Here is a 20935-nt window from a genome sequence, read left to right as displayed (position 1 = left end):
AGTTGAATTCCAGCTTAGGTGGCTTCTATGGAATAGATGTCCACCATAGTGGCTTTTATGGAATAGATGTCCATCCTAGGTGACTTCTATGGAACAGAAGTCCTCCATACGAATAGAAGTCCACCATAGGTGACTTCTATAGAATTGATGTCCACCCTAGTGCCCCCTAAGTGGTTTCTATGGAATAGAAGTCCACCCTATTTGGCTTCTATGGAATAGAAGTTCACCCTAGTTGGCTTCTATGGAATAGATGTCCACCTAAGTGGCTTCTATGGAATAGATGTCCACCTAAGTGGCTTCTATGGAATAGAAGTCCACCCTAGGTGGCTTCTTTGGAACAGGAGTCCACCCTAGGTCACTTCTATGGACTAGAAGTCCATCCTTGGTGGCTTCTATGGAATAGAAATCCCGCATAGGTATAGAAGTCCACCATAGGGGACTTTTATAGAATAGAAGTCCTCCCTAGGTGGCTTCTATGGAGTAGACGTCCAGCTTAGGTGGCTTCTATGAAATAGAAGTCCACCCTAGGTGACTTCTATGGAATGGAATACCTCCATAGGAATAGAAGTCCAGCTTAGGTGGCTTCTATGGAATAGAAGTCCACTCTAGGTGGCTTCCAGGGAATTAAAGTCCACCATAGGTGGCTTCTATGGAATAGAAGTCAACCTTTGGTGGCTTTTATGGAATAGAAGTCCACCCTTGTGCCTTCCATGGAATAGAAGTCCACCATAAGTGGCTTCTATGGAGTTGAAGTCCAGTTTAGGTGGCTTCTATAGGAAAGAAGTCCACCCTAGGTGGCTTCTATAGAATAGAAGTCCACCATAGGTGGCTTCTATAAAATAGAAGTCCACCATAGTGGCTTCTATGGAATAGATGTCCATCCTAGGTTGCTTCTATGGAATTGAATTCCAGCTTAGGTGGCTTCTATGGAATAGAAGTCCACACTAGGTGGCTTGTATGGAGTTGAATTCCAGCTTAGGTGGCTTCTATGGAATAGATGTCCACCATAGTGACTTTTATGGAATAGATGTCCATCCTAGGTGACTTCTATGGAACAGAAGTCCTCCATACGAATAGAAGTCCACCATAGGTGACTTCTATAGAATTGATGTCCACCCTAGTGCCCCCTAAGTGGTTTCTATGGAATAGAGGTCCACCCTATTTGGCTTCTATGGAATAGAAGTTCACCCTAGTTGGCTTCTATGGAATAGATGTCCACCTAAGTGGCTTCTATGGAATAGATGTCCACCTAAGTGGCTTCTATGGAATAGAAGTCCACCCTAGGTGGCTTCTATGGAAGAGAAGTCACCCTAGGTGGTTTCTATGGAATAGATGTCCACCCTAGGTGGCTTCTATGGAGTTGAAGTCCAGCTTAGGTGGCTTCTATGGAATAGAAGTCTACCCTAGGTGGCTTCTGTAGAATAAAAGTCTACCCTAAGTGGCTTCTATGGAATAGAAATCCAACCTTCGTGGTTTCTATGGAATAAAAGTCCACCCTAGGTGGCTTCTATGGAATAGAAGTCCACCCTAGGTGGCTTCTATGGAATAGAAGTCCACCCTAGAAGTCCACCTTAGGTGACTTCTATGCAACGGAATTCCACCCTAGGTGGCTTCTATGGAATAGAAGTCCACCTTAGGTGGCTTCTATGGAACGGAAGTCTGCCCTAGGTGGCTTATATGGTATAAAAGTCCACCTTAGGTGGCTTCTTTGGAATAAAAATCCACCCTAGGTGGCTTCTATAGGATAGAAGACCACCGTAGATAACTTTTATAGAATAGAAGTCCACCCTTAGGTGACTTCTATAGGATAGAAACCGCCGTAGGTGGCTTCCATAGAATAAAAAATCCGTAGGTGGCTTCTTCAAAATATAAGAGCACCGTAGAGGTCAGACCAAATCCGTATTCTATCTTAAATTTTCCTTTCTATTGTTCATTTTCCATTTTCACTTCTCAATTAAATTGCCTACAAATGAACAACGCCCCACCACAAAACTAATCACTTATGATGGAACTCCGAAAAAATCCCCTCACACACACCCATCAAAATATGCAAAAAAAGTGAATTAGCAAATGAACATTATTTGAACAGTGTTGAGAGGCACCGAGCAACAACAACAAAATAACAGCATGTCCTACTTTGTGAAAGCTACAGCTTCTCTACTCATAAATATGCATTGAAACAGCCGGGGAAAATCAACCGAAAACAGCAGCGAAAGCATCAATTAAAACAGAAACAATCAGCCGACCCCTCGCCCCAAAAAAAAACCCACCATCAGCTAAAACGAAAAATGCCAAACATTCAGCCTGCCAGTCAGTCAGTCACTCAGCAGTTCCAAGTCGTCAGCCAGCGGATAATCTTTCGATGAGGATGTGTCGATTGCAGATGGAAGGAACGAATCATCATGACGTTGTCTATGTCGCGCCATGCCACCAAACTCCGCCGATGCTGAAGCTGCTCTGATGACGATGAATTTAATTTAAAATTCATACATTTTTATGAATGAAATGAAAATGCCAAAGCTAAAAGAAATGCAATCAATAGGAGGAGTGGCATAATACCCCATATAAATGGTTGGATGGATGAATGTGTGTGGACGGACGGACAGACAAATTGTGATAGTTTAAATATGCTGCTGCTTGATTTGGTTTAAACGGCTCGTTGAGGCTAGGAGAGCTATTTTTTGCTTTTGACATTATTTAAACAGGAGCTGTGCCTTGTCTTTCTCCGTTTTTCTGCCTGTCAATTCGCTCATTCATAGTCCATTTAGCGTTTTCAATAGTTTAAGCGATTTTGCAATCTCAGCATGCGCAGCACAACAGCAGCAGTGAGCTGGAAAGAGCATTATTGGATCGTCGGTTGTATTGTCGGCATCATTAACATGACTGTTTTCTACATTTATTGAATTTAAACAAGTGCGGCTGATGTAAAGTTTCTTCTTTCACCGACCCACCAGGCAGACAGACACGGCATTGGCTGAAAAAAACACAAAAACTTATGTGAGGGAAAACTATTTTCTTCTATGACATCCACGGCAGGGGAACGACCAATCGGCCAATGTGAATTGGGTGTGATATTGATGCCGATACTATTGCCGATAATGCTGATGAGGTCTATCGTCGTTCGTCATCATCATGACGTTGAGGAGGATGGTGATGCCGTTGATGGTGATATTTGGCATCGAATCGCCAACCATCGAAGCATCAAATGCAATCATCCATTCAATGAGGCTATGATTGGAATCACCTACTTTCATTTGGGTATTGTTGGTGTTATTCTTGTTGTTGCTGTTAGACGTTGTTGCATTGATTTGACATACAGCACATGTTATCCATCAATAATATCACAACTCAATAATGTACAACATGCACTTACATTGCACACTCATACTCACAAACACACACATACACCTGCACAAATATAGTTAATATTTTTTGGTGTATATTTACAGGGTGGAGCAAAATTAAAGAGACCATAGTAAACGGCTTCTATTGAACAGATGACCACAGTACTTGACTGCTATAAAAGGAAATACGACTGTAGGAGAACTATGTAGAACATAAGGGACATTCTATTGAACAAAAGACCTCCGTAGGGGGCTTCTATAGAATAGAAGACCTCCGTAGGGGGCTTCTATAGAATAGAAGACCTCCGTAGGGGGCTTCTATAGAATAGAAGACCGCCGTAAGAGGCTTCTATAGAGTAGAAGACCTCCGTAGGGGGCTTCTATAGAATAGAAGACCTCCGTAGGGGGCTTCTATAGAATAGAAGACCTCCATAGGTGGGCTTCTATACAATAGAAGACCTTCTATAGAATGGAAGACCTTCGTAGGGGCCTTCTATAGAATAGAAGACCTCCATAGGGGGGCTTCTATAAAGTAGAAGTCGTCCGTAGGGGGCTTCTATAGAATAGAAGTCCTCCGTAGGGGGCTTCTATAGAATAGAAGGCCTCCGTAGGGGGCTTCTATAGAATAGAAGGCCTCCGTAGGGGGCTTCTATAGAATAGAAGGCCTCCATAGGGGGCTTCTATACAATAGAAGACCTCCGTAGGGGCCTTTTATATAATAGAAGACCTCCGTAGGGGCCTTCTAAACAATAGAAGACCTCCGTATGGGGCTTCTTTAGAATAGGAGACCTCCGTAGGGAGCTTCTATAGAATAGAAGACCTCCGTAGGGGGCTTCTATAGAATAGAAGACCTCCGTAGGGGGATTCTATAGAATAGAAGACCTCCGTAGGGGGCTTCTGTAGAATATAAGACCTCCCCACGGGGGCTTCTATGGGATAGAACACCTCAGCAGGGGGCTTCTATGGGATAGAACACCTCAGCAGGGGGCTTTTATATAATAGAAAATCTGTGTAGGAGGCTTCTATGGGATAGAAGACCTCCGTAGGGGGCTTCTATAGAATAGAAGACCTCCGTAGGGAGGCTTCTATAGAATAGAAGACCTCCGTAGGGGGGCTTCTATAGAATAGAAGATCTCCGTAGGGGGCTTCTATGGAATAGATGACCTCCGTAGGGGGCTTCTATGGAACAGATGACCTCCGTAGGGGGCTTCTATAGAATAGATGACCTCCGTAGGGGGCTTCTATAGAATAGAAGACCTTCGTAGGGGGCTCCTATAGAATAGAAGACCTCCGTAGGGGGCTTCTATAGAATAGAAGACCTCCGTAGGGGGCTTCTATGGAATAGAAGACCTCCGCAGGGGGCTTCTATAGAATAGAAGACCTCCGTAGGGGGCTTCTATAGAATAGGGGGCTTCTATAGAATAGAAGACCTCCGTAGGGGGCTTCTATAGAATAGAAGACCTCCGTAGGGGGCTTCTATAGAATAGAAGACCTCCGTAGGGGGCTTCTATAGAATAGAAGACCTCCATAGGGGGCTTCTATAGAATAGAAGACCTCCGTAGGTGGGCTTCTATAGAATAGAAGACCTTCTATAGAATAGAAGACCTTCGTAGGGGCCTTCTATAGAATAGAAGACCTCCATAGGGGGGCTTCTATAGAATAGAAGTCCTCCGTAGGGTGCTTCTATAGAATAGAAGACCTCCGTAGGGGGCTTCTTTAGAATAGAAGACCTCCGTAGTGGGCTTCTATAGAATAGAAGACCTCCGTAGTGGGCTTGTATAGAATAGAAGACCTCCGTAGGGGGGCTTCTATAGGATAGAAGACATCCGTAGGGGGGCTTCTATAGAATAGAAGACCTCCGTAGGGGTCTTCTATAGAATAGAAAACGTCCGTAGGGGTCTTCTATAGAATAGAAAACCTCCGTAGGGGTCTTCTATAGAATAGAAGACCTCCGTAGGGGGCTTCTATGGAATAGAAGATCTCCGCAGGGGGCTTCTATGGAATATAAGATCTCCGTAGGGGGCTTCTATAGAATAGATCTCCGTAGGGGGCTTCTATAGAATAGAAAACCTCCGTAGGGGTCTTCTATAGAATAGAAAACCTCCGTAGGTGTCTTCTATAGAATAGATCTCCGTAGGGGGCTTCTATAGAATAGAAAACCTCCGTAGGGGTCTTCTATAGAATAGAAAACCTCCGTAGGTGTCTTCTATAGAATAGAAAACCTCCGTAGGGGTCTTCTATAGAATAGAAGACCTCCGTAGGGGGCTTCTATGGAATAGAAGATCTCCGTAGGGGGCTTCTATGGAATAGAAGATCTCCGTAGGGGGCTTCTATGGAATAGAAGATCTCCGTAGGGGGCTTCTATGGAATAGAAGATCTCCGTAGGGGGCTTCTATGGAATAGAAGATCTCCGTAGGGGGCTTCTATGGAATAGAAGATCTCCGTAGGGGGCTTCTATAGAATAGAAGACCTCCGTAGGGGGCTTCTATAGAATAGAAGACCTCCGTAGGGGGCTTCTATAGAATAGAAGACCTCCGTAGGGGGCTTCTATAGAATAGAAGACCTCCGTAGGGGGCTTCTATAGAATAGAAGACCTCCGTAGGGGGCTTCTATAGAATAGAAGACCTCCGTAGGGGGCTTCTATAGAATAGAAGACCTCCGTAGGGGGCTTCTATAGAATAGAAGACCTCCGTAGGGGGCTTCTATAGAATAGAAGACCTCCGTAGGGGGCTTCTATAGAATAGAAGACCTCCGTAGGGGGCTTCTATAGAATAGAAGACCTCCGTAGGGGGCTTCTATAGAATAGATGACCTCCGTAGGGGGCTTCTATAGAATAGAAGACCTCCGTAGGGGGCTTCTATAGAATAGATGACCTCCGTAGGGGGCTTCTATAGAATAGATGACCTCCGTAGGGGGCTTCTATAGAATAGAAGACCTCCGTAGGGGGCTTCTATAGAATAGATGACCTCCGTAGGGGGCTTCTATAGAATAGAAGACCTCCGTAGGGGGCTTCTATAGAATAGAAGACCTCCGTAGGGGGCTTCTATAGCATAGAAGACCTCCGTAGGAGGCTTCTATAGAATAAAAGACCTCCATAGGGGGATTCAATAGAACAAAGTATCTACGTAGGAGCATTCGATGGAATAGAAGAAGTAGGTAGGGACATTCTATAGAATAGAATACCACCTTTGGAGGCTTTTTTAAAACAAAAGGCATCTGTAGAAAACCACCCTAGGTGGTTACTATTTAATAGAAGAACCCCATTGAGAGGTTTTTCCTAAATCTGTATATTTAATAATACCTCACCCTGTAATATTCATTCATTTATGGTTTTTCTCATTTTCACAAAAAAAAAAACAAGACAACATCGACATCAGCAGCAGAAGCATCAGCATCAGCATCAATTCGGACAACATTTCCCGCATGTAATGTCAGCATAAAAATTGCATCTACAAGTTTTTGATGTTTTCTGATGCTGCTGTTGTTGTTGTTTTTCTTTGGTTATTTTTCTCAATTCGATTAATTCGCAAAGGCCGGTTGTTAGCCATTCACACAACAAACATTGTCGGATGGATAGATAGATTGGATGGCATGGCATGGAGTGTTGCTGGACGGTTGCTGCATCAATTGCTAAGTGGAAAAAACAGATATGCTGGGTGAGAAAGAGAGAGAGAGGTGACCCCCGAGAGGGTTGTGTGTTTAGAGTTGACTGACAGGCCAGGCTGCCTGACTATTTTAAGGCTAGTTAGGTGACCAGGGAGTTACATGTCTAATATCAAAAAATAACACTCATTCAGCGCGATTGAAACAGCAGCATCAACGAGAGGAGGCATCAGTCAAACAACCAACCATCCATCCATGGCAGTGTCCGGACGTCAACAGCACCACCAGAAACATTTTTGCAAATTAGTTATTGACGATAATTGTGGCATGTCATGGTGACCGGCCATCATCTAGGTGATCGCTTAGCTCAATGGGGCTGAATGGATGGATGGTTGCTTGCCTGCCTGCACACCATTGTCGTCCCCTATACTCAGACATGTATACATATTTATGATGATGTTGCACCATCATCCATCCCGGTTGACTTCAGGGGAGGGACACCATCCATGTATGCCCCATGTGTGTAGCTTGTTTGGCAAATTAATTGTGAATTCAAGTCGTTCATTTGTCCGCTGTTGCATGTGCAAGACGAACGGACGGACGGACAGACGAACAAACATTGCATTCGGTTAGAAAGTATTTGTAGAACCTCGGGGCCATAACTCTTATTACGTGCTTTAGAAGCAAGTGTTTAATGGCTTTTAACTCACCAATCACACACACTCTCGCGTTTGAACAAAGGAAAAGTGAACAATCATGATTTGATGGTGAATTGTAATCTTTTTATGCTTTGTTGTTGTTGTGAAATTTAATAATGAAAGAGAAAAACAACAGCGGGCTGGAAAACAAAAACAGGTCAACATGACCAGCATTCACACCCAGTCAACCAGCTAAACAACCAGCCACCAACCAACCAACTGGGACGATAGACTGGGCTAGGTCATTCAAACTTATTAGTTATTCTGGTTATATCGTGCAGATTCAAATCATCGAAACTTTAAATGTAATGTTTTTTTTTCAGTTATTTTTTGTTTTGTTTAGCATGCATAAAGGTTCTGACAATAAACGTTCTCGGCTAACTGATTTCAACTAAACATTTGTGGCGATAAGAAATTAATAGCTGTGTAAAAACTGAAATTTATGACACTAGACCCGAGCGTATGTGTGTTTGGACCATTAATATGAAAGCAACGTGTTAATTTTATGATATGATCTTCCAATTGAAGCCTATAAATTTTGGCTACTCTCTTTCTCTATTGAAGACCCATTACTGTGTCCAGATATCGTAAATTACATCTAAACAATTAAAGTCAAATAAGTGAAGGAGGAGGAGGAGAACGGGGGGCTATAAAACGGGTTGGGTTAATAAATGTAAACGTGCGTATGAAGCCATAAATCTGTGTGGTATGTGACTCATAAAATGTTTTTCAGTGATTTGAACATTAACCCTTTTTATATCCCACACCTCCACGAGTAGCGGGTGGATATTATATGTTGGGTTAACTACAAAAGTTTCCAATAAAACGGTGGGTGCTAAACACATCATCTAGTTTACATCAATTGTGTTATCTTTAACGGCAGTAAGAAGAACCATTCCCTTGGGTGTTGATATACAACTAAATCGCGGATATTTAAGCAATAAATATTTTTTGAAAGTGTGTTTTCCTTAATCACGTATTGCTCGAGGTACTCTAATAGATATGGACATTCTAAAGCTATGTGTAAAGGAATGGCAGTTCAATGAGTATGTGTTTTCCTACAAAATAGTTCGTGCAGGACTAGCAGGTTCTGGAATTGTGGAATTTTAGATAAGTTTTAACGAATCAAAGTTTATTCATCGAAGAACCTAAAGGAGGGATTCTATCTATTAAAGGCCTTCCTAATAAGTTAAAGAAATATGTGCTCCAATTAAAATAATTTAAATTAAAATAAATAAATTTTAATCAAAATAAATAATTAACAATTAAATTAAAATCAAATTGAACTAAAACTAATTTTAAAAAAAAATTAAATAAGTAATGAATTGAAGCTGAATTAAACATTGCGTAAAAATTAAATTAAAAAATAAAAACTAAATAAATTTTAAAATATTTTAAAAATTACATAAAAAATTTGAAATTTAAAATTAAAAAAAAAAATAAACAAAAATTTAAAACAATTGAAAATTACAAAAAAGTTAAAACACAAATTAAATACAAAATGAAAAATAAAATTAGAAAGTAAATATAAAATTTTTAAAAAATACATTAAAAATGAAATTTAAAAAAAATTAATAATTATTATTAATTTAAAGACTAAATTTAATTAAACTTCAATTAAAAAAATAAAAATTAAAATAAAGAATCAATGTAAAATAAAAGTTAACTTTAAAAAAAACTTACAAATTAACGAAATAAAAAATAATTTAAAAAAATTAAAATTTATAAATAATTGAAAACTACAAAAAAGTTATAACACAAATTAAATACAAATAAAATTAGGAAGTAAATATAAAATTTTTAATAAAATACATTAAAAATGAAATTTATAAAAAATTAATAATTATTATAATTTAAAAACTAAATTTAATTAAACTTCGATTAAAAAATATAAAAATTAAATAAAAAATTGAAATAAAGAATTATTGTAAAATAAAAATTAAGTTAAAAATAAACTTACAAATTAAATTGAAATAAAATTGGTGAAATTTAAAATTAAATTAAACTAAAATACTATTTACATACAAGTTAAATGAAAAAATAAATAAAAATGAAATAAAAATAATTAACAATTTAAAATTAGGTAAGTAATTAAATTAAATTAAATTAAAAAAAAACAGATTAATTTAAAAAATAAAAACTAAATTATAAAATCATAAAATTACATTAAAACTTAAATTAAAATATTTAATTGAAAATATATAAAAAATTAAAAATAATCTTAAAAATATAATTACAAGATAAAATAAAATTCAAACAATATTAAATTTTATTTAAATTAAATTAGCTAAAAGATATATTAAGAATTATTTTTAATTTAAATAAAAATTAAAATACATTAAAATTAAATTTTAATTAAAATCAAATTAATTTTATATTAAATTAAAATTTAATTAGAATTAAATAAAAACAAAGTTATAACTAAATTAAAATTTTATTTAATAAAAATTTAAATAACATAAATAAGTAAATTTAAATTTATTAAAAATATATTAAACTTATAATTCAAAACAAAATAATTATTATTAATATAAAAACTAATTTAATTTAACTTCGACTAAAAAATAAAAATATAAATTAAATAAAAAAATTAAAATAAAAAATTAATGTAAAATTGAAAATTAAGTTAAAAATAAACTTAAAAATTAAATTTAATTAAAATTGATAAAATTTAAAATTAAATTTAACTAAAAAACTCATTACGTAAAAATTAAATAAAGAAATAAAAATTAAATTGAAATAAAATTAAAATTAAAACTATAATAAAAATTAAGTCATAAGTTAAAAATTACATTGAAAGGTATAAAATTAAATTAAAAATATAAAACGAAATTAAAATGAGTTAAAATTAAAATAACAAATAGATTTAAAATTAAATTAAAATATAAATTTAAAATTAATTAAAAAATTTAAAATTAAGTTAATAATTAAATTTAAAAAAAAAATAAAAATTAAATTACAAAATCATAAAATTACATTAAAAACTTAATTAAAAAATAAAAAATTAATTAAAAATAAAAATTAATATAAAATTGAAAATAAATATAAAATTAAAAATTATCTTAAAATTATCTAAAACAAGTTAAAATAAAATTCAAATAATAGTAAATTAAATTAAAATTAAATAAAAACATTTTAAAAATGATTTTAAATTTAAATAAAATTTAAAATAAATTAAAATTAAATGTTAATAAAAATCAAATTAATTTTAGTTTAAATTAAAATTTAATTAGAATTAAATTAAAAGAAAATTATAACTAAATTAAAATTAAATTTAATAAAAATTTAAAATTTTATATAAAACTAGCTGAACCCTGAATATATAAAGGAATAACTATAATTATATTAACATTAAATGCCCCAATTTTAAATACTTTAATGACCAATTAAAGGAGATAAGAAAGCGTTCTCTACCCGTTCAGTGCTGTGTATGGTGCCTGCAATCGGCCGAAAATATATATGGGAGCTATATCCAAATCTAAACCGATTTCAATATAGTTTGGCAAATTTATTTCTTGACCAAATTGCGTTACTTATTCCAAATTTGGAGGATGTATCTGTAAACGTTCGTTAGATATCAGCATACAAAATCTAAATTTTTCGGAGGTACCTCCGATCCTAGGGCTATATCTCCAGATCGACGTAGAATTTCAAAAATTCATATAGCCTATTTTACATTCAGGCGATATTGCAATATACCCTCAAATTTTCAGGAAGATCGGTTCGGCGGTTTTCGAGTCCATGAATTACAAACAAACATACAAACGTGCAAACATTTTTCTATTTTATATATATTTATATTAAAATGCAAATTAAATATAAAATTAAAAATAAAATTAGGAAGTAAATTTAACATTATTGAAAATACATTAAAAACAAAATTAAACAATTAATCATTATTAATATAAAAACTAAATTTAATTTAACTTCGACTAAAAAAAAATTAAATAAAACAATTCAAATAAAGAATTAATGTAATATAAAAAAATTAAGTTAAAAAATAAACTTACAAATTAAATTCAATTAACATTTGTGAAATTTAATTAAAATGAGTTAAAATTAAAATAAAAACAAAAAAAAATTAAATTAAAAATTTGAAATAAAAATTAAATTAAAATGTGTATTTAAATTTAAAATAATTAAAAAAAAATTTAAAATTAGTTTAAAAATTAAATTACCAAAACAATTTATTTAAAAAATAAAAATTAAATTATAAAATCATAAAAAAATTACATTAAACATTAAATTGAAAAATAATAAATTAATTAAAAAATAAAAATTAACTTGAAATTAAACATACATAAAAATAAAAATAATCTTAAACATATAATTACAAGTTAAAATAAAATTCAAATAATAATTTAAATTAAATTTAAATCAAAATTAGCTAAACATTACATTAAAAATATTTTAAATTTAAATAAAATTTAAAATAAATTAAAATTACATTTTAATTAAAATCAAATTAATTTTAGATTAAATTAAAATTTAATGGAAATTAAATTAAAATAAAATTATAACTAAATTAAATTAATTAAATTTAATAAAAATTGAAAATTATATAAAATGAATTACAATTAAATTAGAAATGTCAAAAAAATATAATATAACAATTAAATTTAAATTAAAATCAAATTTAAAATTGAAATTAAGATTGAAATGAAAATAAAATTAAAACTAAATTTTATTAAAATTACATTAAAATATAACTAACATTAAACTAGAATTAGATTAAAATTAATTTGAAACTAAAATTAAAGTAATGTTAAATTAAAATAAAAATTTTATGTAAAATCAAATAAAAAATATTTAAAATGAAATTAAAAATTACTTAATTAAAATTAAATATAATAAACATTTTAAATTTGATATAGATTGAATTAAAAAAAAATTAATTCAAATTAAGTTAAAAATTGCCTAAAAGTATAATATAAATATACAAATAAAAATCTAAAGTTAAAATTAATTGAATAATTAAATTAAAATCAAATTTTAAAATAAACTAAATTAACTTAAATTAACTTAAATTAAATTAAAATAAAACTAAAAATAAAATAAATTAAATATAAATTAAAATTAAATTAATGTTAAATTAAAATAAAAATTTAATGTAAAATCATATTAAAAATAATTAAAATGAAGATAAAAATTCCTAAATTAAAGTTAAATTTAATATAAAATGAATTAAAATAAAATTAATTTAAATTAAATTAAAAATTGCATAAAAATATAATATAAAAAATAACAAGTAAGAAAAGCGTTAAGTTCGGTCGGGCCGAACTTTTTATACCCTCCACCACAAATTTCAGTCATTTCGGTGGATTAATGTGGCCACAAACTTCAAAATACCGAAATTCGGAAGGTACCGTTCTATGGGGGCTATATGATGGCGTGGACCTATACCTACAAATTTCTGGGGGAAAGTTTTATACGCCTAAAGAAGACTAAATACCAAATTTCAGCCATATCGGTGTGATAATGAGGCTAAAACATTCAAAATATCGAAAATCGGGGGCTATTATGGGGGCTATATCAACACGTGGACCTATATAAACATTTTATGGTAGAAATGTTTCTTAGCCTCTGGAAACACAAAATACAAAGTTACAACCGATTCTTTGGTCAAATGGGTCTAATACATTCAAAATACATTAAAATGACGCGTACTTTATAAGGGGTCTTATGTGGGGACTATACCAAAACGTGGACCTATATAACCCAACTTTGGTAGGAATGTTTTCTGGCCTCTGAAGACACAAAATGCCAAATTACAACCGATTCTGTGGTCAAATGGGTCTAATACATTCAAAATATATTAAAATGACGCGTACTTTATATGGGGCCTTATATGGGGGCTATACCAAAACGTGGACCTATATAACCCAACTTTGGTAGGAATATTTTTTGGCCTCTGGAGATACAAAGTACCAAATTACAACCAATTCGGTGGTAAAATGGGCCAAATATCTTAAAAATTCCTTAAAACGACGACGCGTTACGCGTCATTTTGTATGGGGGCTATACGAAAGCGTGGACCTACATTGCCCGCTTTCAATACCAAAAGTCCTACGTAAATATAACATATTTTCCCAAAATTTCATCAACCTACGTCAATCCGTTCGGACGCTAGAGTGATTTCCACAGACGGACAGACGGACGGACATGGCTATATCGATGTAGAATTGCACGCTGATCAAGAATATATATACTTTGTGGGGTCTACAATGATTATTTCGAGTAGTTACAAACGTAGTGACAAACTTAATATACCCCCATCCTATGGTGGAGGGTATAAAAAGTAAAATAAAAATTAATTCAACAATTAAACTGAAATTTAATTAAAATTAAAATCAAATTTTAAATTGAAATTAAGATTAAAATATAATTAAAACTAAATTAACTTAAAATAAATAAAACTAAATTAAAATTAATTTTAAATTAAATTACATTTAAATTAATGCTAAATTAAAATAAAATTAAATGTAAAATTAAATAAAAAAAATAATTAAAACGAAATTAAAAATTGCTAAATTAAAATTAAATTTATTAAAAATGCATGAATGAAATGAATTAAAATTAAATTAAAAATTACGTAAAAATATAATATAAAAATAAAAATCTAAAATTAAAATTAATTGAACAATTTAACTGAAATTAAAATAAAATTTAAAATTTAATTGAAATTAAGATTAAAATGAATTTAAAACTTAATTAACTTAGATTAAATTAAAATAAAACTAAAGTTCAATTAAAAATAAATTTCATTTAAATTAATTCAATTATTTAATTAATTAAAATAAAATGTAAATGTAAAATCAAATAAAAAATAATTAAAATGGATTAACATGAAACTAAAAATTACATAAAAATAAAAAAAAAAAAATAATTAAATGTTAAAATGTACATTTAAAATTAATATTAATTAAAAAATACATTAAAAAATGTAAAATTAATTATTAAATTTAAATGAAATTTAAATTAAAATTATGTTAAAATTTAATACAACTGAATTGATTTAAATCAAATTGGATTAAAAAAGTAAATACAATTAATTTAAGGAGATATTCTATCAATTACAAATCCTCAGTAGCCATTCAATCGATAGAGGACCCTGAGAAAATGACTTTCTTGGGAGATTTTAAGTAGGACTTCTATCTAAGGAAGTGTTATGGTAGGTCTTCTAATTATAGAAAACCACCTTTAATATATAGAATACCTTAAGGAGATCTTCTATCTATAGAAGACAATAGGAAGTCTTAAGAAGGTCCTTTATCCATAAATGGCGGTAAGAAGATCCCCTATCTAGAGCATGCTTAAGAAGGTCTTCTATCTATAGAAGACCGATTTGGTTCAAACTTTGCACATTTTAATATTTTATCCATACTAAGAAAAAGTTCGAAGGTGGGCCATATAGGCAAACTCATTCTGGTACCTCCCCCACAAAAGTTAAAAAATATTTGCTAAAAATGGTGCAGTGACCAACTAAAATGGCTTGTTGACTCGATAACTATCCAAAGGAGTGACTGACATTGGTCCAACCTTTGCACAATATTTCCCTCAACTTTTTATCGAAGCTAGTGAGTATAGTGATTACAAGAATATAGAGATTATTTTGTTGGCAAGTCCATGCCTGCCGATCCAGTTCCAAGATGGACGACATCTGTCCATTCTTCAGGTACCTTATCTGCAAATGGAGTCTTAAAACACGCCCTTCGGACTCGGCGATAAAAGTATATCATATCATTGGGCTAACTCAAATCAGGGTACACTCAATGATATGAGAGAAGACTTCCTTGCCCATTCGGGTATGTTCGTGGGAAGTATTATTATATGTACCAAAGGGGGTGTTCTATATAGAAGCCAGCTAAGAGGTCATCTGTATACGTAATTTTTTCTATAGAATACCTTTTCAAAATACTGTTAGAAGATTGCCTATCTTAGAAAAGTCTTGTATTTATAGAGAGATTTGTGGTATGTTTTCTGACTTCAAAAGTCCTACAAGAGGCCTTTGTGTGACTTTAAGAGGTGTCTATATACCGTTGTAGTGAAAGTCTTATATATATTGAGAATTTTATTCGAGTTCAACATGCAAAAATGGTGCACTGACCAACTAAAACGACTGGATGGCTCGATAACTATGCAAAGGAGTGACTGACATTGGTCCTTTGCACAATATTTTCCTCAAGTTTTTATCGAAGCTAGTGATTATAGTGATTACAATAATATATAGATCTTTTCGGCAAGTCCATGCCTGCCGATCCAGTTCCAAGATGGACGACATCTGTCCATTCTTCAGGTACCTTCTCTGCAAGTGGAGTCTTAAAACACGCCCTTCGGACTCGGCGATAAAAGTATATCCCATATCATTGGGCTAACTCAAATCAGGGTACACTCAATGATATGAGAGAAGACTTCCTTGCCCATTCGTTATGTTCGTGGGAAGTATTATTACACCCAAAGGGGGTGTTCTATATAGAAGCCAGCTAAGAGGTCTTCTGTATACATAATTTTTTCTATAGAATATCTTTTCAAAATACTGTCAGAAAATTGCCTATCTTAGAAAAGTCTTGTATTTATAGCGAAGGTTTTTGGTATGTTTTCCGACTTCAAAAGTCCTACAAGAGGCATTTGTGCGACTTTAAAAGGTGTCTATATACCGTTGTAGTTGAAGTCTTATATTTATAGAGAATTTTATTCGAGTTCAGGACGAAACTCCCCAACTCCTCGTTCAAAATTTCAAATTTAATAACGCCATTCTAAAACAATATGTTTGTCAACACTTACTGCTTATTCAAACAACATATTTTTTATTATTTCAATACTCCATTCAATATTAAGTTTTATATCCCTTTCGGGTATATCCCCCACCCCCAAAAGAAGCGCAAAAAATTCCCACAATTTCGTAATAAAAGAAAATCAAGAACAAGAAGTGGTGTGAAACCATTCATAATTCAATCAACACTCCATTTCGTTTATGGCCAACTAAAATACTTAATAAATTCTTAAGAAATCTAAAACGAATTTAAAAAGAAATCTTTAAAATTTTTGGAAGAGATTTTTAATAATTTATTTTTTTTCATTTGCTTTTTCACAGATTCCTCGTCTTCGTAAACCCAATCAACCAACCTACCCCAACATAATAAAGAGCAGACATCTGCTGGTGGGTATAACACTTTCTGGGAAAGGCATTTAACACCAATGCATTTGTCATCAACTTTATCACAGAGGAGCAGAAGAAAAAATCATCAACAACAACAACAGATAAACTGTCAACCATCAGATTTCTAATAAATCATTTAAAAGCGGCTGCCTTGCTTTTTGGATTTTTCTTTAACGCCACCAACACCACCACAGGCACACATCACTGTGGAATAAGTTTTTTTGATTGAAATTTATAAAAATTAAACTATTAAAGCGGAGAGTGCTTTACAAAGATGATTTATTGCTCTCAAGAACCCCAATAGACTACCAACAACAACAAAAAGCTTTTGTGTATAGAAGACTTTATAAAATTCTTATGAAATAAAACGCAAACGAAAAGAAAATTAAGCAACAAAAAGCAATAATAATTCGAGATTGTGAACAAATGAAGAACTAAGTGCCTGGAAATTTAATTCTATAACTGCTGAAGAAACATAAAAATAAAAAACAACAACAAAATCAAATAAAAGAAAATCATAACTTTGTCTCCCACTTGTTTCACCGAAAAAAAAAAACTTAGCCACACTTAATGACCATAAATAGATTCTAAAAACGACCCAAATTTTGTTTTTCCCTACCCTACGCTGATACGCTTGCCAAAAGGAACGCCAAAAAAAATTCTAAAGAACACACCAAGGAACTTTCGTTGTCGCATTTTAGCTTCTGTCACAAAAATGTGTCTTTTGTTAAATTGCCAACCAGCAAAAGGCCACAAAAGTTTACAACAAAAACAGCAACAGCAGCAACATTGCGGAAGATCTACTTTAAAGCTTTAGAAAAAAAATAATAAACGAAAAAAGGACAATTTAACAAAAGAAGCCAAAAGGTTGCAAAACCTACCTTAAATTTCGTACCACAAAACTCCCTCTCCCAAAAAACACAAGCTCACAAAAAAGAAGTCGAAAGAAAGAACAACTCTCTCGTGCTCCACCCCACCCCCATTTTTTAGTTTCGTCACAAAACTTTCGCCTAAGTTTCCGGTGTCATCGACATCATTGACAGCCAACATCAGCAGCTCAACCTAACCCAACCCACATTGACCCATTGAAATTTGTGACAATAATCTACCAGCTAACCGACCAGCTAGCCAGCCAGCTGCTGTGGAAATATAGAACAACCTGAATATTAAGGACTACTAAAAAAAGCATCACTGCCCGACCAAAAGCATCTGCATCAACTACTACAACAACAGCAATAATGTTGGCCGGTATAAGAAAACGCTTAGCACGCAAGTAAGTACTCCCAAATATTTGTATGTATGTATTTTTATCCTTCTCCCTTATACTTCTTGACTATCTAAATAATCCCTGGAAATATCTGAGGGTGGAAAATGAAAAGAAGCAAATTGTTTTCCTTCCCAATTTTTTTTCTCTTTTTTGACAATTGCCTATGGAGGCCATAGTTATTTACATACCAAAATAGCGAAAGGTAAAGGAATGTCAACTTTTTAAAGGCCACCATCGAAGGGGGCCTAGGACTTTTGTTAATCTTTTGGAATACCTTTTGAAGGCCTTAAATAGTTAGGAGGCTCTTAAAGTTCCTTTTTATGTAGAAGATGTCCTAGGGCTATTTTATAGATAGGAGAACTCCTAAATATTAAATATTAATATTTAAAATTTTAAAATTGAAAATGTTAAAATATTATAGTATAAAATATTAAATTATTAAAATACCAAAATATTAAAATGTTAGAATATTAAAATATTAAAATATTTTTTTGCGGGTTAGGAGGTAAAAATGTATTTTTACATGCACGAAGGCCGTCGCCATCGTGTTATGTCGGATTCTCCGGTCTGGCCTACCGACTAAAAAACACCCTATTACTCTTACCCGTGGAAATTTTGTCCACTCCGGAACCGGGTTTATCATTACTTCGGGGTGGTTTCCTAGATAGCTGCGTCAGCTCCGTCTATTTGAAATGCCTGCGTCCAGGTCTCCGCCTGCTTCTCTGCTCTGTATCATCGATGTCTCGCTTTTTGGATCGAAGAACGTCTTCGCAGAACTTCTTTACAGCTTCCCATATGCTTACGTCACTTAACATTTTGGGTATTAGGTTCTTTGCCCTGTCAGGGTTTCAAGCTCTAACCGCTTCTCGCTCCATTATTACACTCGAATAGTGTATGTTCGGCGTCGTCCGTATGGTTTTCTTCCTCGTATATGCAGTACGGCGTATTTCGTTTGCCTATGTTATATAGATACTTCATAAAATACCCATGGCCTGTGAACATCTGAGTTAACTAAAAGTCCACTTCGCCGATTTTTCTTTCAATCCAAGATTCAAGACTTGGGAGGAGTCTTCTTGTCCATCTACCTTTGGTCTCAGCTGTCCATCTCTCTTGCCAGGCTTGAAGGATTTCCCGCCTTATTTCATCTTCTTCTTCCTGTTCAAGGCTACCACTTTGTTTTTTCGTCCATATTTTCTTTCGTTCGCGTATCGTGAGGTCGATGGGGACTACTCCGGCTATGACGAGGACTGCGGCTCCGGAGACTGTTCGGTACGCGGAGTTTGCTCTTTTCTTTCACTTCATTGCATCGCCCCATATTTCACAACCGTACAAAAGTATGCTATTACTGGTTTCCATCAACAGACGTCGCTTGTTTTGTGTTGGACCTCCGATATTAGCCATTAAAAGGCTGAGTTGCGCTGTTATTTTCGCTGCTTTTGTAGCAGCATGTTTTATTTGATAGGAAAATGTCATCTTGGAGTCCAACCTTATACCTAGGTAATTAATACTTTTACTCGAATTAAGTGTCAGGTCGCCGACGTTAAAAGCGATCTCGGTTGGTATGTGCTGTCTTGTGAGAAGTATCTCCGTTTTGTGAGTAGCTAAGCTAAGACCATGTATGGCTAGCCAACTTTTGGTTCTGATCATGACTTACCTTAACTTCCGTTCAGCTTCCACAGTATCTCTGGCGCTTATGACCGCTGCTATGTCATCAGCGTAGCCCACAAGGAACGTGTCTTGGTGCATTTCAATTTTTAGTATCTCGTCGTAGCTTATGTTCCATAGATCTGGGCCAAGAATAGAGCCTTGTGCTGCTCCAGATGTAATCTCAACACACATCTGTCCTTCTGTTGTGTTGTAAATCAAGTCCCTGTTGTTTAGGTAATCGGCTTAGATGTGTTTCAAGTAAGCTGGTATTTGAAATTTTGATTCCAGTGCTTCTATGGCGTCTCTCCATCTGAGGCTGTTAAAGGCGTTTTTAACGTCGAGGGTAGCTAGCAATGTCAGAGGTCTGCTATAATGGTTTTTCTTTTGTGCGGCTTCAAAAGCCTGTGTTACGTCTCTCAGGGCGCCAACCGTTGATCTGTCTAAAACCGTGCTGTCTGTTCGACAAGCCTCCTCTATCAGCAATAGCTTCTTCCAGTCTTGGTTTTAAAAGCCTTTCGAGTAGCTTGCCCGCTGTATCGGGAATCCGGGTCGCCTTTGCCTTTGCTTATCAATACCAAGTGCTGCGTGTTCCAAATTTTGTGGAATTTCCCTTGCGTTAGGCATGCGTTGTATGTGTCAAGGAGTATTTCTGGGCGGTTTGTAGCTATTTCCTTCATCACTTCTGTTGGTATGCCTTCTGGACCTGGAGTCTTGTTAGACTTTAGTTTTATTGCGGCTGCGAGTTCTTCTTTTGTGAAAAGTGGGATATTTGTGTTTTCTATAGGCATTGTGCGTATTTCCCGGTGGTCGTGGGGAAGAGCGATCTTACAATGGAAGTAGTTTTGACCTCGTTCATCAGTGGTGTGGGATTTTTCGGGTTTAACTTTTCTATAACAAGTATATATCCTGTGCCCCAAGGGTTAGAGTTGATGTCCTCACGTAGAGCTTCCCACATTCGCCTTTTGCTATCGAACATTTTTTTCTGTAGGTTCTTCTTCGCCTCTTTGTAGATACTTCTCTCGTTTTCAGCTTCGTTTCTGCGCCTTGCCCTCGTGTATCGTCTTCTGCATTTGAGACATTCTCGTCTTGCATTTGCGATATCTATATCACCAGTGCACTGGGTTCTTCCTTTCCTTGTTAGTTTGCACTTTAGGCATGGCCTTGTTGCAGCTCTTCCTGATTGCATCAATCAAAAACTCTGCTTTGATGGCAGCAT

General features: G+C 34.0%; 1 protein-coding gene across 2 annotated transcripts in view; it reads left to right on the top strand.

The window, feature by feature from the left end:
• Window positions 1-20935, top strand: part of LOC141406439 (uncharacterized) — a 365311-nt gene that overhangs the window by 132185 nt on the left and 212191 nt on the right. For both annotated transcript variants that reach the window (XM_073991889.1, XM_073991888.1), the window contains exon 4: window positions 16740-18078. In XM_073991889.1, coding sequence (XP_073847990.1) covers window positions 18044-18078 — 35 coding nt within the window. In that variant the 5' untranslated portion in view covers window positions 16740-18043. The remainder of the gene's footprint in view (window positions 1-16739; window positions 18079-20935) is intronic.

This window comes from Musca autumnalis, unplaced genomic scaffold (assembly GCF_047663935.1).
Source record: "Musca autumnalis isolate F117 unplaced genomic scaffold, ASM4766393v1 scaffold_5, whole genome shotgun sequence".
NCBI classification, from domain to species: domain Eukaryota; kingdom Metazoa; phylum Arthropoda; class Insecta; order Diptera; family Muscidae; genus Musca; species Musca autumnalis.
The sequence above is the reverse complement of the archived record's forward strand: the minus strand, read 5'-3'. Positions and strand labels throughout refer to the sequence as shown.